This window comes from Neopsephotus bourkii, unplaced genomic scaffold, assembly GCF_033783945.1.
Source record: "Neopsephotus bourkii isolate Nb327-2 ecotype Australia unplaced genomic scaffold, CSIRO-AGI_Nbou_v1 NB_923, whole genome shotgun sequence".
NCBI classification, from domain to species: domain Eukaryota; kingdom Metazoa; phylum Chordata; class Aves; order Psittaciformes; family Psittacidae; genus Neopsephotus; species Neopsephotus bourkii.
Window position 1 is genome coordinate 242026 of NW_026901417.1, and position 26240 is coordinate 268265.

At 44.7% G+C, this 26240-nt stretch overlaps 1 protein-coding gene across 9 annotated transcripts in view; it reads left to right on the forward strand.

Annotated features, from left to right (window-relative positions):
• The window catches only part of FGD3 (FYVE, RhoGEF and PH domain containing 3), a 129619-nt gene that overhangs the window by 91672 nt on the left and 11707 nt on the right, over positions 1-26240 (forward strand). For 8 of the 9 annotated variants that reach the window (XM_061357778.1, XM_061357777.1, XM_061357783.1 and 5 more), the window contains exons 8-16: positions 2447-2585; positions 3403-3461; positions 8120-8266; positions 8787-8879; positions 9335-9414; positions 9842-9872; positions 10387-10488; positions 14174-14236; positions 25751-25873. In XM_061357778.1, the coding sequence (XP_061213762.1) occupies positions 2447-2585; positions 3403-3461; positions 8120-8266; positions 8787-8879; positions 9335-9414; positions 9842-9872; positions 10387-10488; positions 14174-14236; positions 25751-25873 (837 nt within the window). The remainder of the gene's footprint in view (positions 1-2446; positions 2586-3402; positions 3462-8119; positions 8267-8786; positions 8880-9334; positions 9415-9841; positions 9873-10386; positions 10489-14173; positions 14237-25750; positions 25874-26240) is intronic. The other variant, XM_061357779.1, reaches the window with a different exon arrangement.

A 26240-nucleotide genomic window follows, 5' to 3' on the forward strand; every position in this document is an offset into this window, starting at 1 on the left:
TGTGGAAGGTGCCGTTCTGAACCCCACCGACAGCAGGATTTCACTGTAGGTTATTTTAGTGGCAACACCAAAGCACCTTCTGCTTCTGTCAATGCCCATACCTGCAGGAGGCAAGGATTTAACCAGGAATACTTAGTTCACTCATCTAGCCTGTCTCTGTGCTATCAAAAGTCAGTGTTACTTTTCAGAATACAGTTGCAGTTTGTTGTGGTCCTTCAGTAACACACTGTCCACCTAAGCTGTTAATGGAAGTGGATTGCAGTGTGAACTCTGAACTTTAAAAAAATCTCAAGGCATTAAACTTTTCCTATTTTGAACAGTTTATTCTGTCACTGCTGGCTTTTTCAGTAGGGATACACTTGGCATGTGAATACAGCTGATGTGAGCCTTGATGTGACTTCCTCCTCTGCTTCCTTATTGCTGTTCATTCAGAGTTAAGATTCATCCTATTGCTGGAGTAAAAAGGCAATGGAGAAGGTTGTAGTAAGTGGATTGGGAGTATAAACTAAGCACTAACATGCAGTAGTGAAGTTCCATGCCCTTTTTAGTTCCTCCTGGAATCTCTGATTCTTTCCATTCCAGTTGCATTTTCTGGGAAATGTGGTTCTGTAAAACACTGAGAGAGAATAATTTCACTTTATCTCCTATAAACAGGAATATCCTTCATGCTGCTCCACTGTGACAAGAGAGTTTTAACAGCAAATTTACATCTGAATTTCTGGAAAGATAGCTTTTCCTTTTTTCTCAGACACTCACTAACTGCAGTCTTTGCCTTGGGAATCGGGTGAGCCAGCAGCATGTCATGGCTGTAATATTTATGAGGAAAATTGCAAATACCTGAAGTGAGCACATTTCTTTGAGGAAAAACATGTTGAAATTAATATGGTTGTTGAGGGGCTGCTCATAGTAGAACAGACCAACACGTGGCATTAGTGTGCTGACGTAAAATGAATGCTATGGAGAAGAGCGTGTGTGTGGTTAACACGCTGATGTGGGATTCAGGGGTTGGATTACATCACTAACAGAAATTTCCTGTGTTCTTTAGAGCAAGTAACTTATTTTCATAGGATCTCTATGAAGTGAATGGGCATTTCTGTTTAAAAGAGGAGAGGAGAAATGAGAAACCCAGGAAGAATAAGTACACTGCAATACTCCACCATTGCAAGCAGAGCAGATCAGTGCCTTATTGGGTAGTAGTTAGAGTAGTCAGTCTCAAACCTACCCCCTTCTTAGTCATATGGAAAGGAAAAAAAAGAGAATTTAAGGCAACTCCTTCTCCAGAGGGGATGTCTGAGCAGTGTGTCTGCTGCTTGTGCTGTAAGCTCTAGCAAGCACTATAGTTCTGTGGGATTTCTGACTTTACGTAGTCTTTTGGAGGAAAAATGCTGTGTAGGGCCATGGAGGGAAAGAGCTTTTCTGAGCTTGGGAAGGAGCACGCAAAATCTGAAAGAGGATTGTTGCATATCTGCAGACAATGCAAGACATGGGACTAAGATTCACATGAAACCTGTCAACTCTGATAGCTGCTGGTGGACAGGAGGCTCTACAGGGGGATCCAGACAGGCTGGACCCATGGGATGTCACCAATGGGCTGAGGTTCAACAAGACAAAGTGCCGGGCCCTTCACTTAAGCCACAACAACCCCCTGCAACACTCTGGGATTGGGAAGAGTGGCTGGAAACTGCTCATGGGAAAGGAGGTGGGGGTGCTGACTGATGGAGCTGAACATGAGCAGCTTGTGCCCAGGCAGCCAGGAAGCCCCCAGCATCCTGGCCTGGATCAGCACCAGTGCAGCAGCAGCACCAGGGCAGGGATTGTGCCCCTGCACTGGGCACTGGTGAGGCTGCACCTCGGATCATGTGTTCAGTTCTGGGCCCCTCACTACAAGAGAGACATTGAGGGACTGGAGCGGGGCCAGAGAAGGGCACCGGAGCTGGAGCAGGGCCTGGAGCCCAAGTGTGATGGGGAAGAGCTGAGGGACCTGGGGGGTTCAGTCTGGAGCAGGGAAGGCTCAGGGGGGACCTGATGGCTGCCTCCAACTGCCTGACAGGAGGATGGAGCCAGGAGGGGCTGGGCTCTGCTCCCAAGGAACAAGGGATGGGACAAGAGGAAACAGCCTCAAGCTGCACCAGGGCAGGTTTAGGTGGAGCTGAGGAACAATTCCTTCCCCAGAGGGTGCTCAGGCGTTGGAACAGGCTGCCCAGGCTGCCTCTGTAAATGCAAGTCATCCCTGGAAGCATTTAAAAGATGTGTAGATGTGGTGCTCGGGGACATGGTTTAGTTGAGGACTTGCCAGTGCCAGGTTAATGGTTGGACTTGATATCTTAAGGATATTTTTCCAGGCTAAATGAGTCGATGATTCTATGATAGCTTGAGAAGCTGTTTTATGCTCCTTTAGCTACTTACAAAGCCAAACTCTTCTGTGCTTGTTTTCTCTCTGTTACAGAAACAGGAGGTGTGTGGAAACCTAACGTTACAACATCACATGCTTGAACCAGTTCAAAGAATTCCTCGCTATGAGCTTCTCCTAAAGGACTATTTAAAGAAACTTCCAGAAGAATCTCCAGATAGGAAAGATGCTGAAAGTACATGTAAACTCTTCTCCATCTAATAAGCACAATTAAAATCTCGGAGTTTTTTCTTTACATGTTCAGATTCTTTCAACTAAGGCTATGGTTGAAATGGAGATCTGAATGAATAACTTATTCCCAAATACAGCATAAAGTGATTTTGAATGCCCTTAGAGAATAAAAAGGGTTAATATGTTAGCTCTAGGAATAAAGGGAGCTTTGTCAAATAAACAGTGACAAAATATTGGAGTTTGTAATGGTAGAATAGATCTCATTTTTATTTAATCCATTGTGTGGCCAAGGACAAATACAGGAGGACTTCTCTGCAATACCCAGAGGAAGAAAATAATAACGGCCTTAAATGCATATGCTTGCCAGCAAAGCAGGTTAGACTCTGTTGAAAAATGGACTTGTATTGGTTTCTTGGAGTCTGTGATCTCAGCCAAAACAGGGTTCATGTTACTTCATGTTACAGCACAGAAGCCCTGTTTTGGGAAAACACTCTTAGGAACATGTTTGTGAAGACCTGACTTAAGTGAGACTTAAGGTAACTTTTAGTAGATTGATTCCCAGAAGGTGTTTGCAGTTTTTGCCACTATGTGCTTTGGCTTGCTTAGATTTCTAGGAGAGAAAGATTAAACACTTAGATGCACATGGTCCAGCTGAACATGCAGAAGTGATTGTGTATATAAAGTGTTCCCTTTACTTCATGGAAGCTTTTGCAACAGGAATTTTGCAGGAAAATTGCTGATCAGAGAGGTGAAAAAAACCCGAAGTTGTTGTTAACAGACATATTTTGGAGAGTGCATAACTGTTGCTACCTTTATTGCAGAGTCACTGGAGCTCATATCTACAGCAGCAAACCATTCGAACGCAGCCATTCGAAAGATGGTGAGTAGGAATTGCATAATAGAATTGTAATCTGACTGGAAGAATTGGTTGGACCAATGGTCCCCCATAGCAACAGGCTCAATAAAGCAGGCTGGGGTTGAATTTTCCAGTACAGTACAGGCTTTAAACATCAGTTGGATATCTGAGTTCTCTTTATCATAAATGATCGTGTTTCATTGACCATGGGTTGTTGGGCCACTTTCCTTCTACCCAGCGACCCAGTGGGTTGAAAATGGAGGTCTTTATGAAACTCATTATTTGCTTTTAAATTAAATATGTTGAAAGTATTCTAATTCTATCCTTTCAAAAGGTGTCCTTGCACATTTTCACTGATTTTAATGGTCCTACAGTAATTCGCCCGACTGGAGATTGCTTTGGTTTGATTTTGCCTCATCTTAGTGCATTTAGTATGTGTCAGTAGCTTTCATAGAATCATAGAATCGTAGAATAGTTAGGGTTGGAAAAGACCTTAAGATCATACAACCCCCCTGCCATGGGCAGGGACACCTCACACTAACCCATGTCACCCAAGGCCTCGTCCAATCTGGTCTTAAACACTGCCAGGAATGGAGCTTTCACAACCTCCCTGGGCAACCTATTCCAGCGCCTCACCACCCTAACAGTAAAGAATTTCCTCCTTATATCCGATCTAAACTTCCCCTGATTCAGTTTTAACTCGTTACTCCTTGTCCTGTCACTACAGTCCCTGATGAAGAGTCCCTCCCCAGCATCTTTGTAGCCCCCTTCAGACACTGGAAGCTGCTCTGAGGTCTCCACACAGCTTCTCTTCTTCAGGCTGAACAGCCCCAACTTTCTCAGCCTATCTTCATACAGGAGGTGCTCCAGTCCCCTGATCATCCTCGTGGCCTCCTCTGGACTTGTTCCAACAGTTCCATGTCCTTTTTATGTTGAGGACACCAGAACTGCACACAATGCTCCAGGTAGCAGAGTAGAGGGGCAGGATCACCTCCTTCGTCCTGCTGGTCACGCTCCTTTTGATGCAGCCCAGGATACGGTTGCTTTCTGGGCTGCAAGCGCACACTGAAGCCGGCTCATGTTCATTTTCTCATCGACCAGCACCCCCAAGTCCTTCTCCTTGGGCTGCTCTGAATCTCTTCTCTGCCCAGCCTGTAGCTGTGCCTGGGATTGCTCCGACCCAGGTGTAGGACCTTGCACTTGGCATGGTTAAACTTCATGAGGTTGGCATCAGCCCACCTCACAAGCGTGTCAAGGTCCCTCTGGATGGCATTCCTTCCCTCCAGCGTATCAACCGAACCACACATCTTGGTGTCATCGGCAAACTTGCTGAGGGCGCGCTCAATCCCACTGTCCATGTCAGCAATGAAGATGTTAAACAAGACAGGTCCCAACACCGATCCCTGAGGGACACCACTCGTTACTGGTCTCCAGCAAGACATTGAGCCATTGACCACAGCTCTTTGTGTGCAGCCATCCAGCCAGTTCTTTATCCACCGAGTGGTCCATCCATCAAATTGATGTCTCTCCAATTTAGAGACAAGGGTGTTGTGTGGGACAGTGTCGAACGCTTTACACAAATCCAGGTAGATGACATCAACTGCTCTACCCCTGTCGATCAGTTCTGTAGCCCCATCATAGAAGGCCACCAAATTGGTCAGGCAGGATTTCCCCTTGGTGAAGCCATGCTGGCTGTCACCAAGCACCTTGTTGTTTTTCATGTGCCTTAGCATGCCTTCCAGGAGAATCTGCTCCAAGATTTTGCCAGGCACAGAGGTGAGACTGACTGGTCTGTAATTGCCTGGGTCATCCATTTTCCCCTTCTTGAAAATGGGGGTTATATTTCCCTTTTTCCAGTCATCAGGAACTTCACCTGACCTCCATGATTTTCAAATATGATGGCCAGCGGCTTAGCAACTTCATTCGCCAGCTCCTTCAGGACCCCTGGATGGATTTCATGAGGTCCCATGGACTTGTGCACATTCAGGTTTTTAAGATGGTCTCTGATCAGTTCCTCTCCTACAGTGGGCCCAAGGTCTTCGTTGGCACAGTGCCTGCGTCTGCCTTCCAAGACTTGGGTGGTGCAGTCAGAGCCTTTGCCAGTGAAGACCAAGGCAAAGAAGTCACTGAGAACCTCAGCCTCCTCCAAATCCTGTGTAGCCAGTTCTCCCGAGAGCTTCCTGAGAGGGCTGCGTTCTCCCTAATCTGTTTTTTATTTGCTATGTACCTGTAGAATCCCTTCCTATTATCCTTAATATCCCTAGCCAAGTTTAATTCTTACTGAACCTTAGCTTTCCTCACCTGGTCCCTCGCTTCCCGGACAACATCCCTGTACTCTTCCCAGGCCGCCTGTCCTTGCTTCCACTTTTTATAAGCCTCTTTTTTCATTTGAACTTTCCTCAGCAGCTCCTTATCCATCCAAGGAGGTCTCCTGGCCCTCATTCTGCACTTCCTTCTAGTTGGGATGCAGCACTCCTGAGCTTGTAGCAGGTGATCCTTGAACACCAACCAAGAATCTTGGGCACCCCTGCCCTCTAGGGCTGTATCCCATGGAACCTTACTAAGCAGGTTCCTGAAGAGGCCAAAGTCTTCCCTCTTGAAGTCCAGGGCAGTGAGCTTGCTGCATGGTCTCCTCACTGTCCTGAGGATCTTAAATTTGACCATCTTGTAATCGCTGCATCCAAGGCTGCCTTGGAGCGTCACATTTCCAATGAGCCCTTCCCTGTTGGTGAGCAGGAGGTCAAGCATGGCACCTCTCCTTGTCGGCTCCTCTATTACTTGCAGAAGGAAGTTGTCTTCCACACAATCGAGGAACCTCCTGGATTGCTTGTGCCGGCCCGTACCGTCATTCCAACAGCTGTCAGGGTGGTTGAAGTCACCCATGAGAACGAGGGCCTGTGAGCGTGAGGCTTTTCCTATCTGCCTATAGAGTGCTTCATCCAGAGGTTCTCCTTGATCAGGTGGTCTATAACAGATCCCCACAGTAATGTCTCCCATCGCTGTTTTCCCTTTAACCCTGACGCACAAACTCTCTGTTAGCTTTGGTAAAGCTGGGCAGTCTGATACTGTGGGGATTCTGAAGGTTAGCTTTATGTGCTTTGTATCCAGAGCAGCAAGTGCATTACTATTAAAGTAAATGGACTTTATAGTTACAGATGTTACCCCTTTTGTGCACCCAGGTGCCTTGGGGGCTTTTGTATCTAATTGATCTGAAATGCTACGTATCCAGCTTAACACTCACTGACCACGTGTGGGTCTTAGTTTATGTCCCCTTCCTTATCAGGCACTTATGTCCTTCCCGTTGCTGGTGGGGACACCATGAAACAGATCCTGTGGCTGCTATAGGGAAGTAACCATCTGATGTCTGTGTTTTCAGTATGTTGCAATGAAAACCGGTTTTGAAACCATCTGTGTCTATGTGGGTTTAGCGTGTTCTCTGGATAAGGATAGATTTTGATGGAAGTTTTCCCAGTTTGAGGCACTAAATAACTGCTTTGCTGGGGACTATGTACAGTATCTCCACAGAGAGGATGAATATGAAGCCACCAGCTAGTTGCTTTCTGTGTTGGATTTTTTTTTTTCTGTTAGTAGACAAAAATCTATTGGAAAAGGCTGCTACAATAATTTTGCACCCCCAGTTTATTTCTGATGAGATCTTGAAGCCTCTAATCAGGGCTTCTTATTACACTGAATTCTTCTGTAGTTCAGGTTTTACCTGAGCAGAGACTCGAAGGAAAAATATCTGAGTAAGAATTTCAGGTTTGACTTCACAGAACTGCTCTTGGTGTTCTAGTTCCCCCTTGAAAAAAAAGCTCGATAAGTTCACTGGTTTTTGTTTGTCTTTAAATTAATGGGATGTCTTGCTCATCCTCCCATCTGGTGCAAGAAGTCTGCTTTTGGGCTTAGGTGATTTCCTTACATGCTTTTAGTCTAGAGCCTCCCACCATCCGTTGTGTTTTGCAGTGAGTTTATGTTAATGGTTACGTTTTGTTTCGGGTTTTTTGTTGGGGTTCTTTTGTTGTTCATTCTTTTAATCATTGGTCAGAAGAAGTGATTAGGACAGGAACTGGTGTGATGTGTATTTGAGGTGAAAATTCTCAAGGCAAAGGGTGATAAACAGAGTGTGTAAGACCTGAAATTCCTGCTTAATCTATAGATGGGTAGAAGTATGATTTAGAAATAGGCTTGGGCATATATTTGGGTGTAATTGCGTGGATCTCTGTCTTCACATTCTGAACAATTGCTGGCAGTGCAATTTGGAGCACATCAGTCCAGCTTGTGGCTAAAAACCAAACTTTTCCAAAACTCGGTAGCAAGATTTACACACCTTTCTTATTTTGACTTGTGAAAGCTGCTTTGACTTTAATATTTGGATGACTTAATATAAGTGGAAACAGTGCTTTGCTGAAAAGGAAAATGTAATCCCTTCATAGAGAATTTTGATGAAGACATAAGGATGCCTGAATGACATTAAAACTATAATTTAAGCATTTTGGCTTTTCCTGTTTCAGAGGTACTTTTTTGCCATGGAGGCCCCTGTGTAAGACTGCAGCATTCCTCATATAGCTGTGGTTTCAGACTTAACTTAGAAATGCAGAATATGACCATGCTTCCTGGTGGAGACCTAACTGCCATTGTATCAGCAGGAGTACAAGAAGCGAAACTTCACTTTGTACTTGCAGGAAAAGATGCACAAGCTTTTGGAAGTCTATGAGCGACTTGGTGGTGAAGAGGATATTGTTAATCCAGCCAATGAGCTCATTAAAGAAGGGCACATTCAGAAACTCTCTGCAAAGAACGGCACAGCGCAGGATAGATATTTATTCCTGGTGAGTTTTTCTTGTTGCTCTCTTATTTTCAGAGTTGTGCTCTGAAATGGTACATTTCCATCTCCTTATTCTCGAATACAAAAAACATTCACCAGCTGAGCCCAGCTACTGTTTCCTCTGAGCAGCAGTTTTCTGGATGCTATTTCCTTGAGGATTTCCTTCCTTCTTCCATGCTTGTGCCTTTGCTGATGGCTTGCCAGCCCCAAAGGGGGTTTTCCCACCTCTCTTCTCAGAGGCTGCTGCCTGAGGACCACCTTGCCATGTAAGGTAACCAGCTCTTTCTGGGACTCACAGAGTTGCTCTCATTTGCCTACAGAGCAGCCAAATTGGTACCAAAGAGAGGGGAGAAGGCAAAAGCGACTGGCTGACATGTTTCTGTCTGTCCGCTTCTCTCAAGTAGTGATCTGTGAATCTAGCTTACTCCTTAAATCTCTTCTTGAGAACTGCAAAGTGAAACACACAACTCCTAAATGGACAGAATGCATGAAATCCCTTCATCTAAAATCTTCCCTTGTTACAGTTTAACAGCATGGTGCTATACTGTGTGCCAAAACTGAGGCTGATAGGCCAGAAGTTCAGTGTTCGGGAGAAGATGGACATTGCAGGACTGCAGGTTTGCATCTCTTCTTTCCTGTATTTTAATTCTTCCACACTCAACAGCATCAGATTCCCCCTCAATCAAAAACATAACAACATATGTAAGCAGAAATATAATAAAATTCTAAAATCCAGCTTTGAATCTCTTGGGGGGGATTATTATGAGGTTAATATCAAAAAGTGGGTTAGAAAAGGGTGATTGTCCATGCTTTAATTGGAAGCCTGCTCTTGTCACCTAGTTAATACAGGAGCCACCTTTTCCCCTATGGCTTTAGGGGATGGGTTGTGGAAACAGATTCACAAGTTTTGTAGTAAGACAAGTAAGTAATTATGGAAACAATCTTTGTTTTTTGTACCTCTGTACTGTATTCTGAGTGATCCTTTCTGACAAGTTTTTCACAGAATGACTGTATTTGTAAGTTGATTGAAAGCAATGGAGACTGGTAAGAAGCTGACATGTTCTTTTTACAGGTCCAAGAAATTGCAAAGCAAAACGTGGCTCATACATTTTCAATAACAGGAAAAAAGAGATCATTGGAACTACAGGCCAGGTATGGTGCTTGTTCTGTCTTTCAGGGTTTCTGAATATTCATGTAGAAATTTACCATCTAAGGGGTATGGCTGTGCTAGTATGACATAGGTTTAAACCAGGAGATGAGCACCAGAGATGCATAACTTCCATATGCAAGGATTATGTTGGTTCTAAGTCAGAGTGTGTTAGATTGCTATGTTAGTTTGCTTCATTGAATGCTACCAGTAGCAGTAGTGCTTGTAGGTTCCACTGTATTAGTAATTCAAACTTTCTGGCATTTTTTTGGTGGTGGTTGAGGTCAATAATTATTAATATTGTTTATAAAATGGTGGATAGCAAAGCTAAAATCTTGATGCATATAAAGCTGTGAAGATGTGAGTTGAATTTACTGAAAATATTGGAAGTAGAATTATGATGTTTTCTGTATTTTTCTTTTGTTTTAACAGGACAGAAGAGGAAAAGAGAGAATGGATTCAGGTTAATACAAAACCGTAACAAAATGGGTGGAAATCACCATGCAATCAGCACCTGCTTTTTTTAGAATGACCTTTTTTGGGTTCTGCATGAAAGCAGCTGTGCGAGGAAGCTGATGTCCAGTCTGGTGAAGCTGCTTATGTAGAAATGTGGACCCAGGCAGGCTCCCACTGCTGACCCACTGTCTAGAGGCAGTGTATGGGTGCTTCAGATGGCTTCCCATTTCCTGCCATCCTCAAGCCCAGTGAGAGATGAGACTGAGACATCTGCTTAGCCTTGTATATTCTTGCAATCTGACTTACAGAGAATATTGTCTCATAGCTCTCTTAGTTTTGAACTTGAGCAGTAGTGCGTTAACAGCACCACTATAGTTATTAAGGTTTTGAAGTTTCCATTTAATGTACGCAAGTGTAAGGGGTTTTTACCAAAATGATAACCCTAACCATCTCCCTATGAGAGAATTTTTCTAAGGCTCCATTTATGACACTTCTCATCTTTGCTATAATTTTTGTTTCAGGTCATTCAAGCAACAATTGAAAAGCACAAACAGAACAGTGAGACATTTAGAGCTTTCAATAGCTCTTTTTCTCAAGAGGAGGAGCATCTTCCAGATTCCTCTGTAAGTACAAGTGCTTTAATTCTCCTTCTTTGCTATCAGTTTTACCAACAGTTAAAGTAGACTTACATAGTTAATTTTAAAATAGTGTAGTCTTGTTCTTGATTTTTATATTACATTACAGTACAGCTCCATTTCTCTGGCTCTCAGTTACATATCAGCCATAGTTACTTAGCCATGCAGGTATGGAATAAATTACCCAGGGTAATTCAGTGCAAGAGACCTATTGGTCATTTTTTCCAGACTACTGGCTAATTTAGCATAACAAATGTAATTCTTCCATGTTATGAGTGATTGGCTGTCTGGAAGAACGTTTGTACGCCTGGGAGATTTTGTTCATTACTTTTCCTCATCTCCTCAAAGACACATTTTGGGATTGCTTCTTTTTATTATTATTTAAACAGTTGAAAGGAAATTGATGCTTTTTAAAAGGATCTTAAAATCATAGATTCATAGCATGATTAAGGTTGGAAGGGACCTTAAAGATCATCTAAGTTCCTGTCTTACAGGTAATAAATATATTTCAGGAAGGATACTCTTCAACTAAATATGCAGAATAGTCTTAAATGGTTTCTCTGCATCTGCAGTGTATTGCACTGTGATGTGTGTTGGTGGTCAGACGTGGTCGATCTTGGAGGGCGGGGAGAGAAGGACCACCTGCAGAGTTAAACTTGGGGGTCATTTTATCTTCCTCATGTATTTTTTTTTTTTTTTGGTGGCTAAGCATTTAGAAACCTCTCCCTTCAGTGACTCAGTAAGTCTGGATTTTTATCCAGCTGATTTCCCAGGGGGCTCAGGAGAGATGTCAGATATTCCTCTCATCCCAGCATTAATCAGACTGACAACGGAGATCATCACAAAACTCCGTCACAAACCAGCAAACGATCCTGTTACTGATAGCAGCCAGCAATGAGTCTTTTTGAGAATATGGCCTAGCTTGATCATCAGCTACTCATCAGATAAAAACAATAGGCTAAAAGATGGAAAATAATCAATTCATGCTTCTGCTTTTGACTCAGGGCTGCCTTCAGAACCAGGATGCTCTGATCAAAAAGTTACCGCTTGCTAATAAGCAAACTAGTAAGCACACTTCTTTCTATCCAGTTAAGACATGGTGCCTGTTCGATCTTGCTTTGTAAATTCTGTTCGATTTTGCTTCTGTGTAAATGGTGTAGCCACATGTTTATGCTCTACTGGTTCATGATGGTCAGGTAGAGCAGAAGTCTGGTTTATCTCCTGGCTATTAATGCAGAGCACACCTTAATTTCTCTTCTGCCAGAATGCTGCATTTTTAGGATATTATCTTATCTGGGTAATGAGCTTTGAAAAGTGATGCCATGGGTAAATCTGTCAGAATTGCTGTCGCTTAAACAGAGATAAAGCTAGTTCTGTAATGAAAACTGAACAAATACTGAAAGTGCTCTTGGTAGCAATATGCTGCAGTGGGGAGCATCCACCAGAGATGTTCAGTCATCTTTATGGAATATTGGGCAGTGTGCTTTAGAGAAACAATGACAGTAATCTTCTCTTTTTTGCTCTCATGACTCAAGAAATAGATACGCACTCAGGGATTCCAGCCTGGATCTGTAACAGCTTCTAGAAATTGGACTCTGGTTCTAATAAGCCCATAGAAAAATAGCCAAATTGCTCTTCTCTCCTTGGCTGCACATTTGATACATTACAGTACTTATGAGTTATTTTAGCTGCATGACCAGTGCATGACTTTGCATGCAACTCTTAGCATGCTTTTGTTTTCCCTGCTGATTTACATAAGCTCATCCAAGCATTAAGGGTTGGTCTTCAGCCTGAAATTTGCCTCCAGAAGACGTGGTTTCTTGGAGGTGCAGGGATCTGACATTTGAGTCTTAAGATTATGCCTATACAATAATGCATAGCAATTAATAACCTCCCACCTGTGAAGAGGTGAATATTTGGTGTCATTGCCAGGTAGCCCCGGCAGGGTGACTGTGACAGTGGCCTTTTATTTAATGAAGTCCAGTCAGGAATCTTCAGGGTCCTTTTCTGGCTTAGTTGCTTCAGAAGGAGAGCACGCATTTCCCTGTTTTCCATTTTCACCTGTAGCATTTCGAGGGTATGTGAAGGGGTTTTTTAAACCCATCTACAAATGTTCTCGAGGAAGAGGACCTCTTTTACTACTGCTTGATATTAGAAGAGTTGGAGGTTTGTGTGGGGGAAGGACCCAGTTTGTGTATTCTTAGAAAGCTGGCAAGGAAAAGTGCCACAGAGAGCTGAGCTCTGTGGAAGTGCCATCCCAGAGATTTGAGGCGTAGGTGTGCTTCTGTTGGTTAAATCATGATTTTTAGATCCTGTTAAATCATCATGATTTCCCACCCCTGTCTGTGTTCCTCCACTTATGTCTGGGGTAGTTCAGAGAAACCCTTTTGAAATCTCCTCCAGGTTAAGAGTAGAGGGTATCTGATTTTTGGCACATTATTCCAAATAAATATTAAAAGGGCATGAGGATCTGAATGGGCAACTAAAAATATTTACTCTTTCCCCTAAACCTGCTCGGAGTTTTCTTCATCTCTCTTTCAGACCTCATTTTCTTTCCTCTTTTTCATTCCCTTCCCAAGTCCAGTGTCACAGCACACACATGTCCTATTACTAGACAGAGACGTCTAAATACCTGGATTGATTAGGATTCCCATGGAAGGAAGCCCCTTTCCCCAGGACTGGAGAATAGATAATGTGAAGCCCATCGGGTTGCTGGTTTTGTGTGGAGGCAGAAATAATTTGCTAGAGTTCAGTACATGATGCTTCCTTTAATTAAGTTGCATTTCCTGAGGAAGTGCTCCAGGGGTGGCACAGCCCTAGTCTTAGGGAATGCATTTGCTTGTTCTCCAGATTCAATTGGTTGTATTGGCATATAAATAGATAAATTAGGTGTCGGAATGAGTAGCTTTTCAATTTGGCCACTTACTCAAAGCTACAGTTCAGATTGTTTCTAATAACAGATTAAACCCTTTTGCTTTCAAATGGAACAAAGGGCAGAAATGCACTGGAGATTTGGGTAACCTTGATATAGGAGATGTTCTCTGATTAGCAGAGTAAGAATGATCTATGGGAATAACAGGAAAATTGATCATAAAGAGTCTAATACTTTGAGATCACCTGTAAACTAGAAAACTCCTTGTAAATTAATGACAGATAAGATGGTTTTCCTTCTAGGATGTAGCCTATGGTTTTGATGTACATAAGCTTGTTTTTTGCCCTTTATATGTATTGAATACATATATGTGCCAGTTTGCGTTTAGTAAGAGACTGTATTGCATTTAAGAAAAGCTTAACTTTTTAACTCCATTTGAATGGAGTAAATACTCTTCCTCCTCAGAATGCATTGACTACGCAAAGCACCTGCTCCTTTGGCTTGTAGGGCTGACATGAATTTCAAAACGTGGCTGTTTATGTTCTGTGGTGCTTGTGGGGAATAGGCACAGGCTGCAGGGAAGAGCAGGCTTGGCAATCCAGTGCCATCTGCAAAGTCACCTGTTTCGTAGTCAACCCAGCACTGGAGGGTGGCTATGAACATGTGCAATTAAAGTATATTCACAAGCAAATGGATGAGGGGCTAAAAGCAAATGATGCCATGTTTTCTTTTTTAGCGTTTAGTATCTTTTAGGAGGAATGTCCATGTTGAAATTGTTCTGTGTCATTCTGTTTCCCTCAGATAGCAAGCACCAGCTCGGTGGAATCGATGCCAGGAGCAGATGGTGGTGGTGCATTTGGAGGGGTCAGTAATCTGAAGCTAATGCTTTGGGTAGAGTAGGGCGGGTGGGTGGTTCTTTTTCTTTTATAGCAGGAAAAAAGCCCAGAGCTACCTCAGTGTGCTGGCGTGTATTCTGCTGTCTGTTGCTGCAGCTGTGCTGTCCTTAACATCTTGGCTACGTTACACCCACAGCTACAGTTTGTAGCATCAGTGCACTGAAATCCTCTTGTTGCAGATTAATGCCGCATGGGTGTGTGAGCCTAGTTGCAGGGTACCCAGCTGGAGGAAAGCCAGTTGGTACTTTTGTAGTGTTGGGGGTTTCTGTTGTGGTTTGTGTTTGTTTGGTTTTCAGTTCTGATACGGAACTCCAGGGAATGCTGGCGGGAGGGTGGGCAAGGAGAGGCGAGGAAACCTGCCTGCTTAATGCTGTCATATTGTGTAACTCGGGATCTCATCTCCAGAACTGGATTTTGATTAACACTTCTTTCATAGTGTGCTTTTCATGTTTCTGCCAATACAGAGGGGGAGATTATTGTACTTTCATACACCTCTGGCCTGTAAGTGATTGCCTGCTGCAAAAGCTAAATATGCTTTTAAAGGTATTCTTTCATTTTGCTCTGTACACGCCTGTGACTGCTGCTGAGTTAAGCCAGAGGTTTTGAGTCCCGATAAGGTCTATCTTTTAGTGTTCTTATCTCTCCCTTCTAAAACATCTTCTGAGAACAACAGATTTTCAGGAAATGCGTTAGGGTCAGATAAGTTTACTGAAAAAAAATCCCCAAAAGAAGAAGCAATAACCCCAAAACCCCTTATCTGTGGAGACATACTACAGGATATATAGTATTAGCATGATGTTTTTAGTAACAAAGGAGCCACTCAGCAGACTCCTCCAGACCTCTGGCTTATTAAAAATAAGTGTTTGTAATTAGTGTGCTCCTTGCTGTTTACTGTTTGTTCACACATCATCTTTGCCCTAAGCGTTTTTTTCTTTATCTGTAGTCAGTTTTGTGATTAGTGCCCCTGTTCATTGAGTTACAGATGCCCCAGTGAGCTACTGATTGAGAGTATTTAAAAACAAACAGAAAAATCCTTTTTAGTCTCAAGTTTCTTAGGGAAATGTTAGTTCTAGTTGTAATTAAAAAATAGGTCTTTGTAGTTGATTATAAGCAGTTGTCAGTGATTTGCACAGTGTATCTGATACAGGAAGTGATTTTGCATAAGTTGCATATTTTTGATAAAGAATTCCGGAGGTAGATTTAAAAATGGAGTTCATCAAAAAAACGTACAGCTGAAAAAGTCACAAATTTTGTAGTGTTGATTCTGGGATCTCATTCTGCTGTATTGTAGCAAATGTATAACATCAGCATGAGTAATGGATTCAGATGTTACTTGCAGCTTTAGAAACTAATCTTTAATGATGACATCTCTTTAGAAAAATCTCAGTGATGGCATGAGAACAAGTACATTCTGTGCTTGATGACTTCCACATGCAAACCACTTGATGGTGGTGTTGGTCAGCAAACTAACATCTCCTTCCTGTGGTTCTGCTGAATCTAGTAAAGAGTCTGCTGGGGTTTCATTAGTGTTGCAGGTTAGCACAACCAGACAGTGGAAACCTGCTGCAGGAAGTGTAGTCTGCTTGCTCTTCTGCATTGTGGTCCCTCTTTGCTGCACTGCGCTGCTAGAACAACTTTTGCTCAACCTGCTGCCTGCATGAGGAAGATTGTCTTGCATGTAACATTGCATGTATGACATTGGGAAATAGAGAAACATACTAAACAATTTTGCTGCATTACAAAGTACAAAATAGACTATATGATTTAATTTCTCACATATGATCAGCATTTCACTGAAGCCTATAGAGGGTGGAAGCAAGTGCAAATAGCCTGGAAGGAATACAGAGAAATTGTTGGGGAGCCAGAGATTAGGTTAGGAAAGTAAAAGCCCTGATAAAATGAAATCTGGCCAGGGACATCAAGGGCAACAAGAAAAGCCTCTATCAGGTACGTTAGTGACAAAAGGAAGACAAGGGAAAATGTGTGCCCCTTCTGGAAGGAAATGGGAGACCTGGGACATGGAGAAGGCCGAGGTACTCAATGAATTTGCCTCAGTCTTCACCAGCAAGAGCTCGAGCATCATCAAGCAAGTTGTAGAAGGCAAAGGCTGGGACTGGGAGAGCAAGAAGCTGTCCACTGTAGATGATCAGAGAGAACATTTAAGAAACCTGAAGATGCACAAGAGCTTGGGACCTGATGAGATGCATTGCCCTCAGAACCCGCAGATGTATTTGCCAAGCCATTTTCCATCATATTTGAGAAATCATGGCAGATGGGTGAAGTTCCTGCTGACTGGAAAAGTGGAAATATAAGCCCCATTCTTAAAAAAGGAAAATGTGGGGAAATACAGGCTGGTCAGTCTCGTCTCAGTGCCTGGTAACATCATGAAGCAGATCCTCCTGGAAGCTGTGCTAAGGCACATGGACAATAATCGGGTGGTTGGTGACAGCCAACATGGCTTCACTAAGGGCAAATAGTGCCTGACAAATTTGGTGGCCTTCTATGATGTGGCTACAGCGTTGGTGGGTAAAGGCAGAGCAATTGATGTCATCTGCTTGGACTTGTACAAGGCATTTGACATTGTCCCTTACAATATCCTTGTCTCTAAACTGGAGAGGCACAGATTTTAACAGAAGGGCCACTCAGTGGATAAGGAATTGGCTTGGTAAAATCATAGTATCAACCAGGTTGGAAAAGACCTTTAAGATCATCAAGTCCAGCCATTACCCCAGGACTACCACTAAACCATATCACTGAGGGCTTCATCTACATGGGTTTTGAACACTTCCAGGGACAGTAACACTTTCTTGGGCAGCCTGTTCCAATGCCTGATCACCATTTTGGTGAAAAAATTGTTCCTAATCTCCAGTCTAAACCTTTCATGGCACAGCTTAAGGCCATTTCCTCCTGTCCTGTCCATTGTTCCTTTGGAGAAGAGACTGACCCCATCTAACTACAACCTCCTGTCAGGTAGCTGTGGAGAGTGATAAGGTCCCCTTGAGCCCTCTCTTCTAAATAACCTCCCCAGGTCCTTCAGCCATTCCTCATCGTATTTATTCTCCAGAACCTTCACCACTCCATTGCCCTTCTCTGGACCCTCAGCTCCACCTAAACCTGCCCTGGTGCAGCTTGAGGCCGTTTCCTCTTGTCCCATCCCTTGTTCCTTGGGAGCAGAGCCCAGCCCCTCCTGGCTCCATCCTCCTGTCAGGCAGTTGGAGGCAGCCATCAGGTCCCCCCTGAGCCTTCTCTGCTCCAGACTGAACCCCCAGGTCCGTCAGCCCTTCCCCATCTGGGAAGGGGAAGCCTGCAGGGCTCCAGGCCCTGCACCAGCTCCAGTGCACTTCTCTGGCCCCGCTCCAGCCCCTCAATGTCTCTCTTGTAGTGAGGGGCCCAGAACTGAACACATGATCCGAGGTGTACCCTCACCAGTCCCCAGTGCAGGAGCACAATCCCTGCCCTGGCCCAGCTGCCGCACTGGTGCTGATCCAGGCCAGGATGCTGGTGGTTTCCTGGCTGCCTGGGCACAAGCTGCTCATGCTCAGCTCCCCCAGCTCCTTTCCCATGAGCAGTTTCCAGCCACTCTTCCCAAGCCTTGAGTGTTGCATGGGGTTGTTGTGGCCCAAGTGCAGGGCCTGGCACTTTACCTTGTTGAACGTCATCCGATTGGTGACATCCCATGTGTCCAGCCTGTCCAGATCCCTCTGCAGAACTCCCTACCCTCCAGCAGATCAACACTCCCACCCAACTTGGTGTCGTCTCCAAATATACAGAGGTTGCCGTTGGTCCCCTCATCCAGATCATCAGTGAAGATATTAAAAAACACTGGCCCTAACACTGAGCCCTGAGGGACACCAGTAGTGTCTGGTCACCAACTAGATGTGACACCATTCATCACCACTCTTTGGTCTTGGCCATCCAGCCAGTTTCCAATCCAGAGAAGAATCCTCCTGTCCAGGCCATAGGTAATGTTCTCCATTTGTTCAGGAGCAAACTGTGTGAGACAGTGTCAGATGCTTAAATCCAAATACAGAATGGCAGGTCACCTTATTGTAGAAGGAGATACTCTGGGACCTGCCCACTAGATTAGGATGGCTGATAGATGACGGAGGGTGGCTTAGAAAACTCCTCTGCCAGCCCCTTCAGCAATCTTGTGTGGAAACTGTTAGGTCCCATAGACTTGTGCACATCCAAGTGGAGCAGCAGGTTGCTAACCATTTCTTCCTCAATTATGGGGACTTCAGTCAGCTTCCCATCTCTGCCACCCAAATCAGGGTACTGAGTACCCTGGGGATGGCTGGTGTGACTATTAAAGACTGAGGTAAAGGCAGTGTTACATACCTCAGCCTTTTCGTCATTCTCAGTCACTAGGCTTTCCCTAGAATCCAGCAGAGGATGAAGGTTTTCCTTGGCCCTCCTGTTATTGCTAATAGATTTGGAAGAATACTTTTTATTATCTTTTATGGCAGTGGCAATATTTATTTCCATCTGTACCTTTGCCTTTTTAACTTTCTGTCTACATAACCTAACAACATCCTTATACTTTTCATGGGGTAACAGTCCCTTCTTCCACAAGTGATAAACTGTCTTTTCCTGAGTTCCAGAACAATCTCCCTGGTCAGCCCCGCTGGTCTTTCCCACCAGTTTGATTTTCAGCACATGGGTACCGCCTGCTCCTGCGCCTTAAGGATTTCAGTCTTGAAAAGCGTCCAGCTTTCCTGGACCCGTTTGTCATTCAGTAATGTTTTTGAGGGAATTCTGCAAACCAACATCATAAACGGGCTGAAGTCAGCCCTCCAGAAGTGTAAGGTAGAGATTTTGCTGACCTTCTTCCAGACTTCTCCAAGGATTGAAAATTCAGTCATTTCGTGATCACTTTGCCCAAGATGGCCCCAACCATCACTTCACCCACCAGTCCTTCTCTGTTTGCCAACACCAAACCTAGCCAGGCATCTCCCTTAGTTGTCTCACTACCAGCTTGGTCAGAAATTTATCTTCCACACCCTCCAACAACCTCCTGGATTGTTTCTTCTCTTCTGTGTTGTGCTTCCAGCAGACATCTGGTAGGTTGAAGTCCTCCATGAGAACAAGGGCAAGCAATGGTGAAACTTCCCCCAACTGTTTGAAGAACGCTTCATCCACAGCTTCATCCTGGCTGGGTGGTCTATAACAGACTCCTACCAGGATACCAGCTTGGTTGACCTTCCCCCGATCTTCACCCACAAACATTCAACCTTCTCACTCACAACACTGAGTTCAAGGCAGTCGATGCGCTCCCTACTGTACAACGCAACCCCACCACCTCTTTCCTTGTCTGTCCCTTCTGAAGATCCTGTAGCCATCCATTGCAGCACTCCAGTCATGTGAAACATCCCGCCATGTTTCTGTGATGCTGATTATGTCATGATTTCCCTGGAAGCACAATGGCTTCTGGTTCCTCCCGTTTGTTGTCCATGCTGCGGGCATGGGCATAAATGCATTTAAGTTGCCCTGTGCATCTGGACTCCAGCAGCGGCACGCTACCCTTGGTTCATTTCTAGAGAGACTGGTGTTATCCTCTTCCCCTTCAAACCTAGATTAAAGCCTTCTCTATGAGCCCTGCTAGCTCTTGGGCTAGAATCCTTTTCCCCTTTAGGACAGGCATAGCCTATCTGCTGCTGGCAGGCCTGGTGCTGCATAAACTGACCCATGGTCAAAAACCCCCAAATTCTAGTGTTGACAGCAGTCACGGAGCTGGGAATGAATGTGATTTTTCTGATGTAACTATTATCATTGTTTGTGACTGGCAGGAGGGACAAGAACACTACTTGGGCTCCCGAATCCTGAACCAGTCACCCCCCAATGCCCTGAAGTCCTTCTTGAGTCTCCTCATGCCTCTTGAAGAGATTTCTTCATTGCTCACCTAGAAGGCTAATAAAGGATAGTAGCCACAGGGATGTACCAGATGAGTGAGTTTTCTGGTGACGTTCCTCATTCTGGCGCCAGGAAGGCAGCAGTGAGTTTTATCAGGCAGGCAAATGGGGCCTTCTGTTCCCCTTAAGGTGGTCACACTGAAAGGGCTGTTACCATCAGCTTGATGTCCAAGTGGAGATCACTGATGAATGGAGTTTCTCAGGGGCTGGTACTGGGACCGGTGCTGTTCAACATGGAAAGTGAGATCGAGCACCCTCAGCAAGTCTGTTGATGACACCAAGCTGTGTGGTGCGGTCAACACCTGGGAGGGAATGGATGGGATCCAGACGGGCATGGACAGGCTGGAGAGGTGGCAACATGTGAACATCATGGAGTTCAACAAGACCAAGTGCAAGGTCCTGCCCTTAGGTCAGGGCAGCCTCAAGCACAAACACATGCTGGACAGAGCAGCCCTGAGGAGGACTTGGGGGAGCTGAATTGCCAAGAAGCTCCCCATGACCCGGCTTCAGTGTGCGCTTGAGCCCAGAGCCCCCCCGTGTGCTGGGATGCACCCCCGGAGTGTGAGCAGCAGCTCAGGGAGCGGATCCTGCCACTCTGCTGTGCCTTGGGGAGACCCCCCGTGCAGCCCTGATCCAGCTCTGGTGCAGCAGCACAAGAGGGACCTGGAGCTGTTGGAGCGAGGCCAGAGGAGGCCATGGAGATGCTGCGAGGGCTGGAGCAGCTCTGCTCTGGAGCCAGGCTGAGAGAGCTGGGCTGGGGCAGCCTGGAGAAGAGAAGGCTCCTGAAGGGGAGACCTTAGAGCAGCTCCAGTGCCTAAAGGGGCTGCAGGAAACCTGGAGAGGGGCTTGGGACAAGGGCCTGTAGGGACAGGCCAAGGCGAATGGCTTGAACCTGCCAGAGGGGAGACTGAGCTGAGCTCTTAGGCAGAAGCTCTTCCCTGTGAGGGTGCTGAGGCGCTGGCACAGGGTGCCCAGAGAAGCTGTGGCTGCCCCATCCCTGGCAGTGTTCAAGGCCAGGTTGGACACGGGCTTGGAGCAAGCTGCTCCAGTGGAAGGGGTCCCTGCCCATGGCAGGGGTTGGAGCTGGAAGAGCTTTAAGGTCCCTTCCAACCCAAACCAGTCTGGGATTCTGTGATTTCCAGAAGCCTCTGTCGATTTTCTGCCCTGTTGCAGGTGTCTCCAAATATGTAATTTGTAAATGGAAACTACACAGCAGTATAAAGATAATGAGAAGAAAAATATTTAAAATGTCTTTGTTTCTCATGCATCTGCATATAGAAGTGTCTCTCAGTGTGTCTATATTGCATGTGCAGCATCTAGGCCTCATTTTTACTTCCTGTCCCAGACAGGATGAAAAATAAAGCAAGTCATAAGCCACAGAAAAACAGTCTCCTGAGCCCACTGGTTTTCTTGCTTTTTCTTCCAGCCCTTCGGTGTTTCCTCTCCCCTTTTCAGAAGCAAATGAAGGCTCCAGTGGTTCATCAAGCAGGCCAACCACAGGCCTTCGCCTTGCAGTCACTTAGGTCTAGGTAGGAGTTGTACCTCTCATTGAGGTCTATACACTTCTTCCACCAAAATTTTAAAGTTGGAGGAAACTGTTAAGATTTAAAGAGTTAAATACAGCTGTAGGGTAAAAGCACAATAGTGGTCAAAACAACCCAGTCTGAAAGAAGTTATTGTAGATCCTGCCTCTGAACTTGATTTTACGCAAGTGTTTTTTCGTGTCAGGTTCACCAGGTTCAAAACAGAGCTGTGTACAGGAAGAAAGATTTGAGTGCATTAGTATTAAGATAGTTGAAGGTAAGGCAGCTTTGTACTTCCCTCTTAACATACATCAACAGTAAATACTGTAGCTTGTGTAATAGAGGACCCAGATGCCAAGTGACTGTTACATTTATCTTTGATGAACAAGGTTTATAAATGACAATGCATGTCCTTGTTTTCTACAAAAGCCTCTCTTTGATAGGTAGAGTATGTGGCAAGGTCAACCTGAGCCACTGCTGGGTGGGATTAGGCCCTGTGTAGCGGGGTCCCATGGTTTCATAGGGATGGAAAGCTAAGGACTGCTTAATTCTTTCCCAGTGTCAACAGTTAAATAATATAATACTGAGTAAGTCATTCTTACATAATTCCTCATTGGAATTTGCCAAGTAATAAAGAAAATCTGTTTTCATTTTTATTATCTTTTCTACAGCTGCAATAGCAGTGTTTCAAACTCTTGTTTCTCACTGTGTTCTCATAATGTTGAGAAATGTTATGAAACATTTCTGGTATTCATCAAATGCTAAAGGCCTCTTTATACAGGGCCTTTTTTGATTAATGAAGTTACTATTAAATGCTTATTGTATGCTACAGCACAAGTTAAAATACAGTCCTCTGAAAGAAAAGCTTGTGTGTAACTCGTAACAAACCTTGGCCTTTCTGCTATCTTTCCTTTGTTAAATATTCCGGTTGTGGATTTGTGCTAGTGAACACTGTCTAGGCTGTTTCACATTGAGAAGGAAGTCAAATACAAGATCCATTAGAGGAAGTGTTCAACTGGAGTCTTACCTGTGTTATAGAAATATGCATGTGGGTGATGAGATGATGGATATTCCTGTTGAAGTACAAAAAATTAACCAATTTCTACATGAATCAGTACATTCAGTTTATGTTAGAGGAACTTCAGTATTTTTCCTGTGCAGGCACATGTAGGTGTCAATTGAAAGCAAAAAAAAAAAAAAAAAAGTTTTGTTTAGCATTTACAGGCATTATCTTCCAGTCACATCTCACAAGGCTAAATGGTGTCTTCATTTACTCCCTTGCCATTCCAGCAAGACTAGTGGTGATGTTACCATTAGAATCAAATGATTTGTTCTGCTATATGCAAATTCTAGTAAGGAGAGAAAAAATAGGTTGACCAGTGAGGAAATGCTCTGATCTGAGAACTGAAGAGGAACCCATCCCTAGCCATTGGAAGGAAAATCAGTCTTCTAAAACAATTAATAGCATTGGTATAAAAATCAGAGTGAGAGATGGCTGACTTTAGCCTGTATGTATGATATAAATAACAAAGTTACTCTCTAGGTTGCTGCTCATCAGTAAAAGCTTTTCAAATTGCCTTAATTACATGCCTGCTTTGGAGGAGTCTGTTCCTGAGAGGAACATTTGTGCCGGTGATTGATCCAAGGCATTGTTCGGTTAGTGTAATTCCAGTGGGACTGGTTACATCTGGTTCTTCACAAGAAAAGTGAAATTCTGCACTCAGCTTCTTTTTGGGGGGGAAGGCTCAGATTTACAGGAATTCTGGTTTGCTGAGCAATTAGCATGTGGCTGTACGGGGCTGTGGTGATTTTCCTGAATGAACAAATCCTTCTGGCTGTGCTTTCCCAGGCTGGATTCCAGTGTATCCTATGTACTTGTATACAGGTTTGAAACATTGCTATTGCAGCTATAGAGAAGATAATGAAAATTAAAAGAGCCAATCCAATTAGAAGTAATTAGTGTGGGTTTGGTGTGTAATGACATTACAAGCCAAGGTGCTTTCAGCAGCTCTGCTGAAAAACAGTGAGCTTTCCTCTGTACCTAGGGAGGCTGAAAGACAGGATTGAGGTCTCAGCTTTTATAACTGATACTTTATTTTTCTTAATTGGCCTGAAAGCCTGTTTGAGTGACTGCCGCAGGTTAGTTGTAACCACTGAGGGGAGAGTTTAGAGTGGCAAGATTTCCCTAATGCTGGTGCCACCAACCTCTGCTCAGTTTAATTGCTGCTGCTTTCCCTCACACCCCCGCATGCCCACATCCTGTGTTAACGAAAAGCTTTGAAGAAGGGGAAATGTGTTGAGCGAATTGTTCTCTCTCAAGTGGATTTAAGCTGTGACTTAGTATGTGCTAGTACTTTACAGTGAAAGGGGGGTTGTCAAGGAGTCCAGAATCTGTGTAACAAAGGGCCTGTCGTCACCTGGTTGATCTTCAGAAAAACTGTGAAATATCTCTTCTCTTCTAACTTACAGAAATGTTTCTTCTCCCAGTAGTGTGTTAAATGAGCATGCCAAGCAATCAAAAATGAAGTTACCAAACCTCTTCTCATGAAGGAGTTGTGCCAGAGGAACATGATGCAGCCACATCCTGGGGGCATGTGTCTCCAAGCAGACACTGCCTGGCTGTGGGTGCCCTGGGTTGCCTGTTCCCTTGCACACAGCCATCCTGATTAGGAAGGGGAATGATACTTATTTATTTAACAAAAGAGAAAAAGCAGGCAGTATGCTTGAAGTTTTCTGTGAAACTGTATTTTTGTAAACTGCACATTGTGATGTTCATGGTCTTCACTTTATCAGAAAATTGTACAATTGAGTTTAATTACACCTCTGCTTTGGAGCCAGGCTGAGAGAGCTGGGCTGGGTCAGCCTGGAGAAGAGAAGGCTCCTGAAGGGGAGACCTTAGAGCAGCTCCAGTGCCTAATGGGGCTGCAGGAAACCTGGAGAGGGGCTTGGGACAAGGGATGTAGGGACAGGCCAAGGCGAATGGCTTGAACCTCCCCGAGGGGAGACTGAGCTGAGCTCTTAGGCAGAAGCTCTTCCCTGTGAGGGTGCTGAGGCGCTGGCACAGGGTGCCCAGAGAAGCTGTGGCTGCCCCATCCCTGGCAGTGTTCAAGGCCAGGTTGGACACAGGGGCTTGGAGCAAGCTGCTCCAGTGGAAGGGGTCCCTGCCTGTGGCAGGGGTTGGAGCTGGAAGAGCTTTAAGGTCCCTTCCAACCCAAAACACTGTGATTCTCTGAGTGACTTTGCATACTAGCTTAGGTGCTTAGCTTAAGAGGCTGAACTTGCTTGGCTACCTAGACAAGATGATAGAAAGTGTCTGCTGCCCAGAGCAGTTGAGAGTAGATCCCTGGTATGGGTGTCCATGTTGTCCTGAGTAGCTTTATATTTCATCATGGGCCTGAAGAGAGCCTAAAGAAACTCCTTATTTCAGCATTTGAAGTTGGATGGTGCAGGAATCCACTGTCAGCACCGTTCACTTCTTCAGTCAAGCTGTTTCCCCCAGAAACTTCACATTTCCTCCCCATGAATGGAAGACTACAAGACACTCACTAGTTCAACAGCATTTACCTCGCTTAACCAAGTCATGTTGCAGTGGAGGGGGGGGAATAGGTGAATGCTGGAAGGAAAGCTGCTCCTGAGAAGCCCACATAGAATCACAGAATAGTTTGGGTTGGAAGCGACCTTCAAAGCTCATCCAGTCCAACGCCCCTGCAATAAGCAGGGACATCTTCAACCAGATCAGATTGCCAGTTCCTCTTCCTCCTTACCAAAGGGCTGTGAGATGAAGTCACTCAGTGGCAGGAAGGGCAGAGGTGGGCAGAGAGGGACGTGGGGAGTTGGCTTTAGCAACCTGAGATCACATAATACCACCCCAGAACCACCCAGTGGCTGGGCCATCCACCCACCGCACACCGTCAGCAGAGTTGATGGGAATTCTTTCCTAAAAAGGTGTGAATCCCACAGGGCTCCTGGTCAGCAGGAGAGCTCTGTGAGTTGATTTGCAATCTTTAAAAGGAAAAGAAAAAAGTCACAGAATTGTACTTTTCATTTCAGAGTGATTCCTGTAGAAAATCTTCCAAATCCAAGCGAGACAAGGAGAAACAGGCTTGCAAGAGCTGCAGTGAAAGCTTCAACTCCATCACTAAAAGGCGGCACCACTGTAAGCAGTGTGGGGCAGTAAGTATCAGGATCCACTAAGCTCTTTAAATTCTTCTGCTGAGATTGTTGAAGAGATTTGTTAATGTTTTCCAGTGCAGAAACTACAAGATGTTCTGGTTTGTGGCAGGTCATTGACAGCTGATCTTTCCAGTTGCTTTACTCCCTGGAATCAGGGGAAAAAAAGAGCAAAAGTCTGGGGCAAGGGGCATAGTCTGTGCTGGTTTAAAAGCAGACACAGTGCCTCGGTGGATAAGAGGAAAGGTAGTGCCTTCCCTGGGGATGTCTGTGTCTGGGGAGGGAGCTGTCTCCTATGCTTCGTGTGCAGAAACAGAATGGCCGCCTGACAGCCTTACTTCATAAAGCAGCTCTTTCTAGGATGAACAGT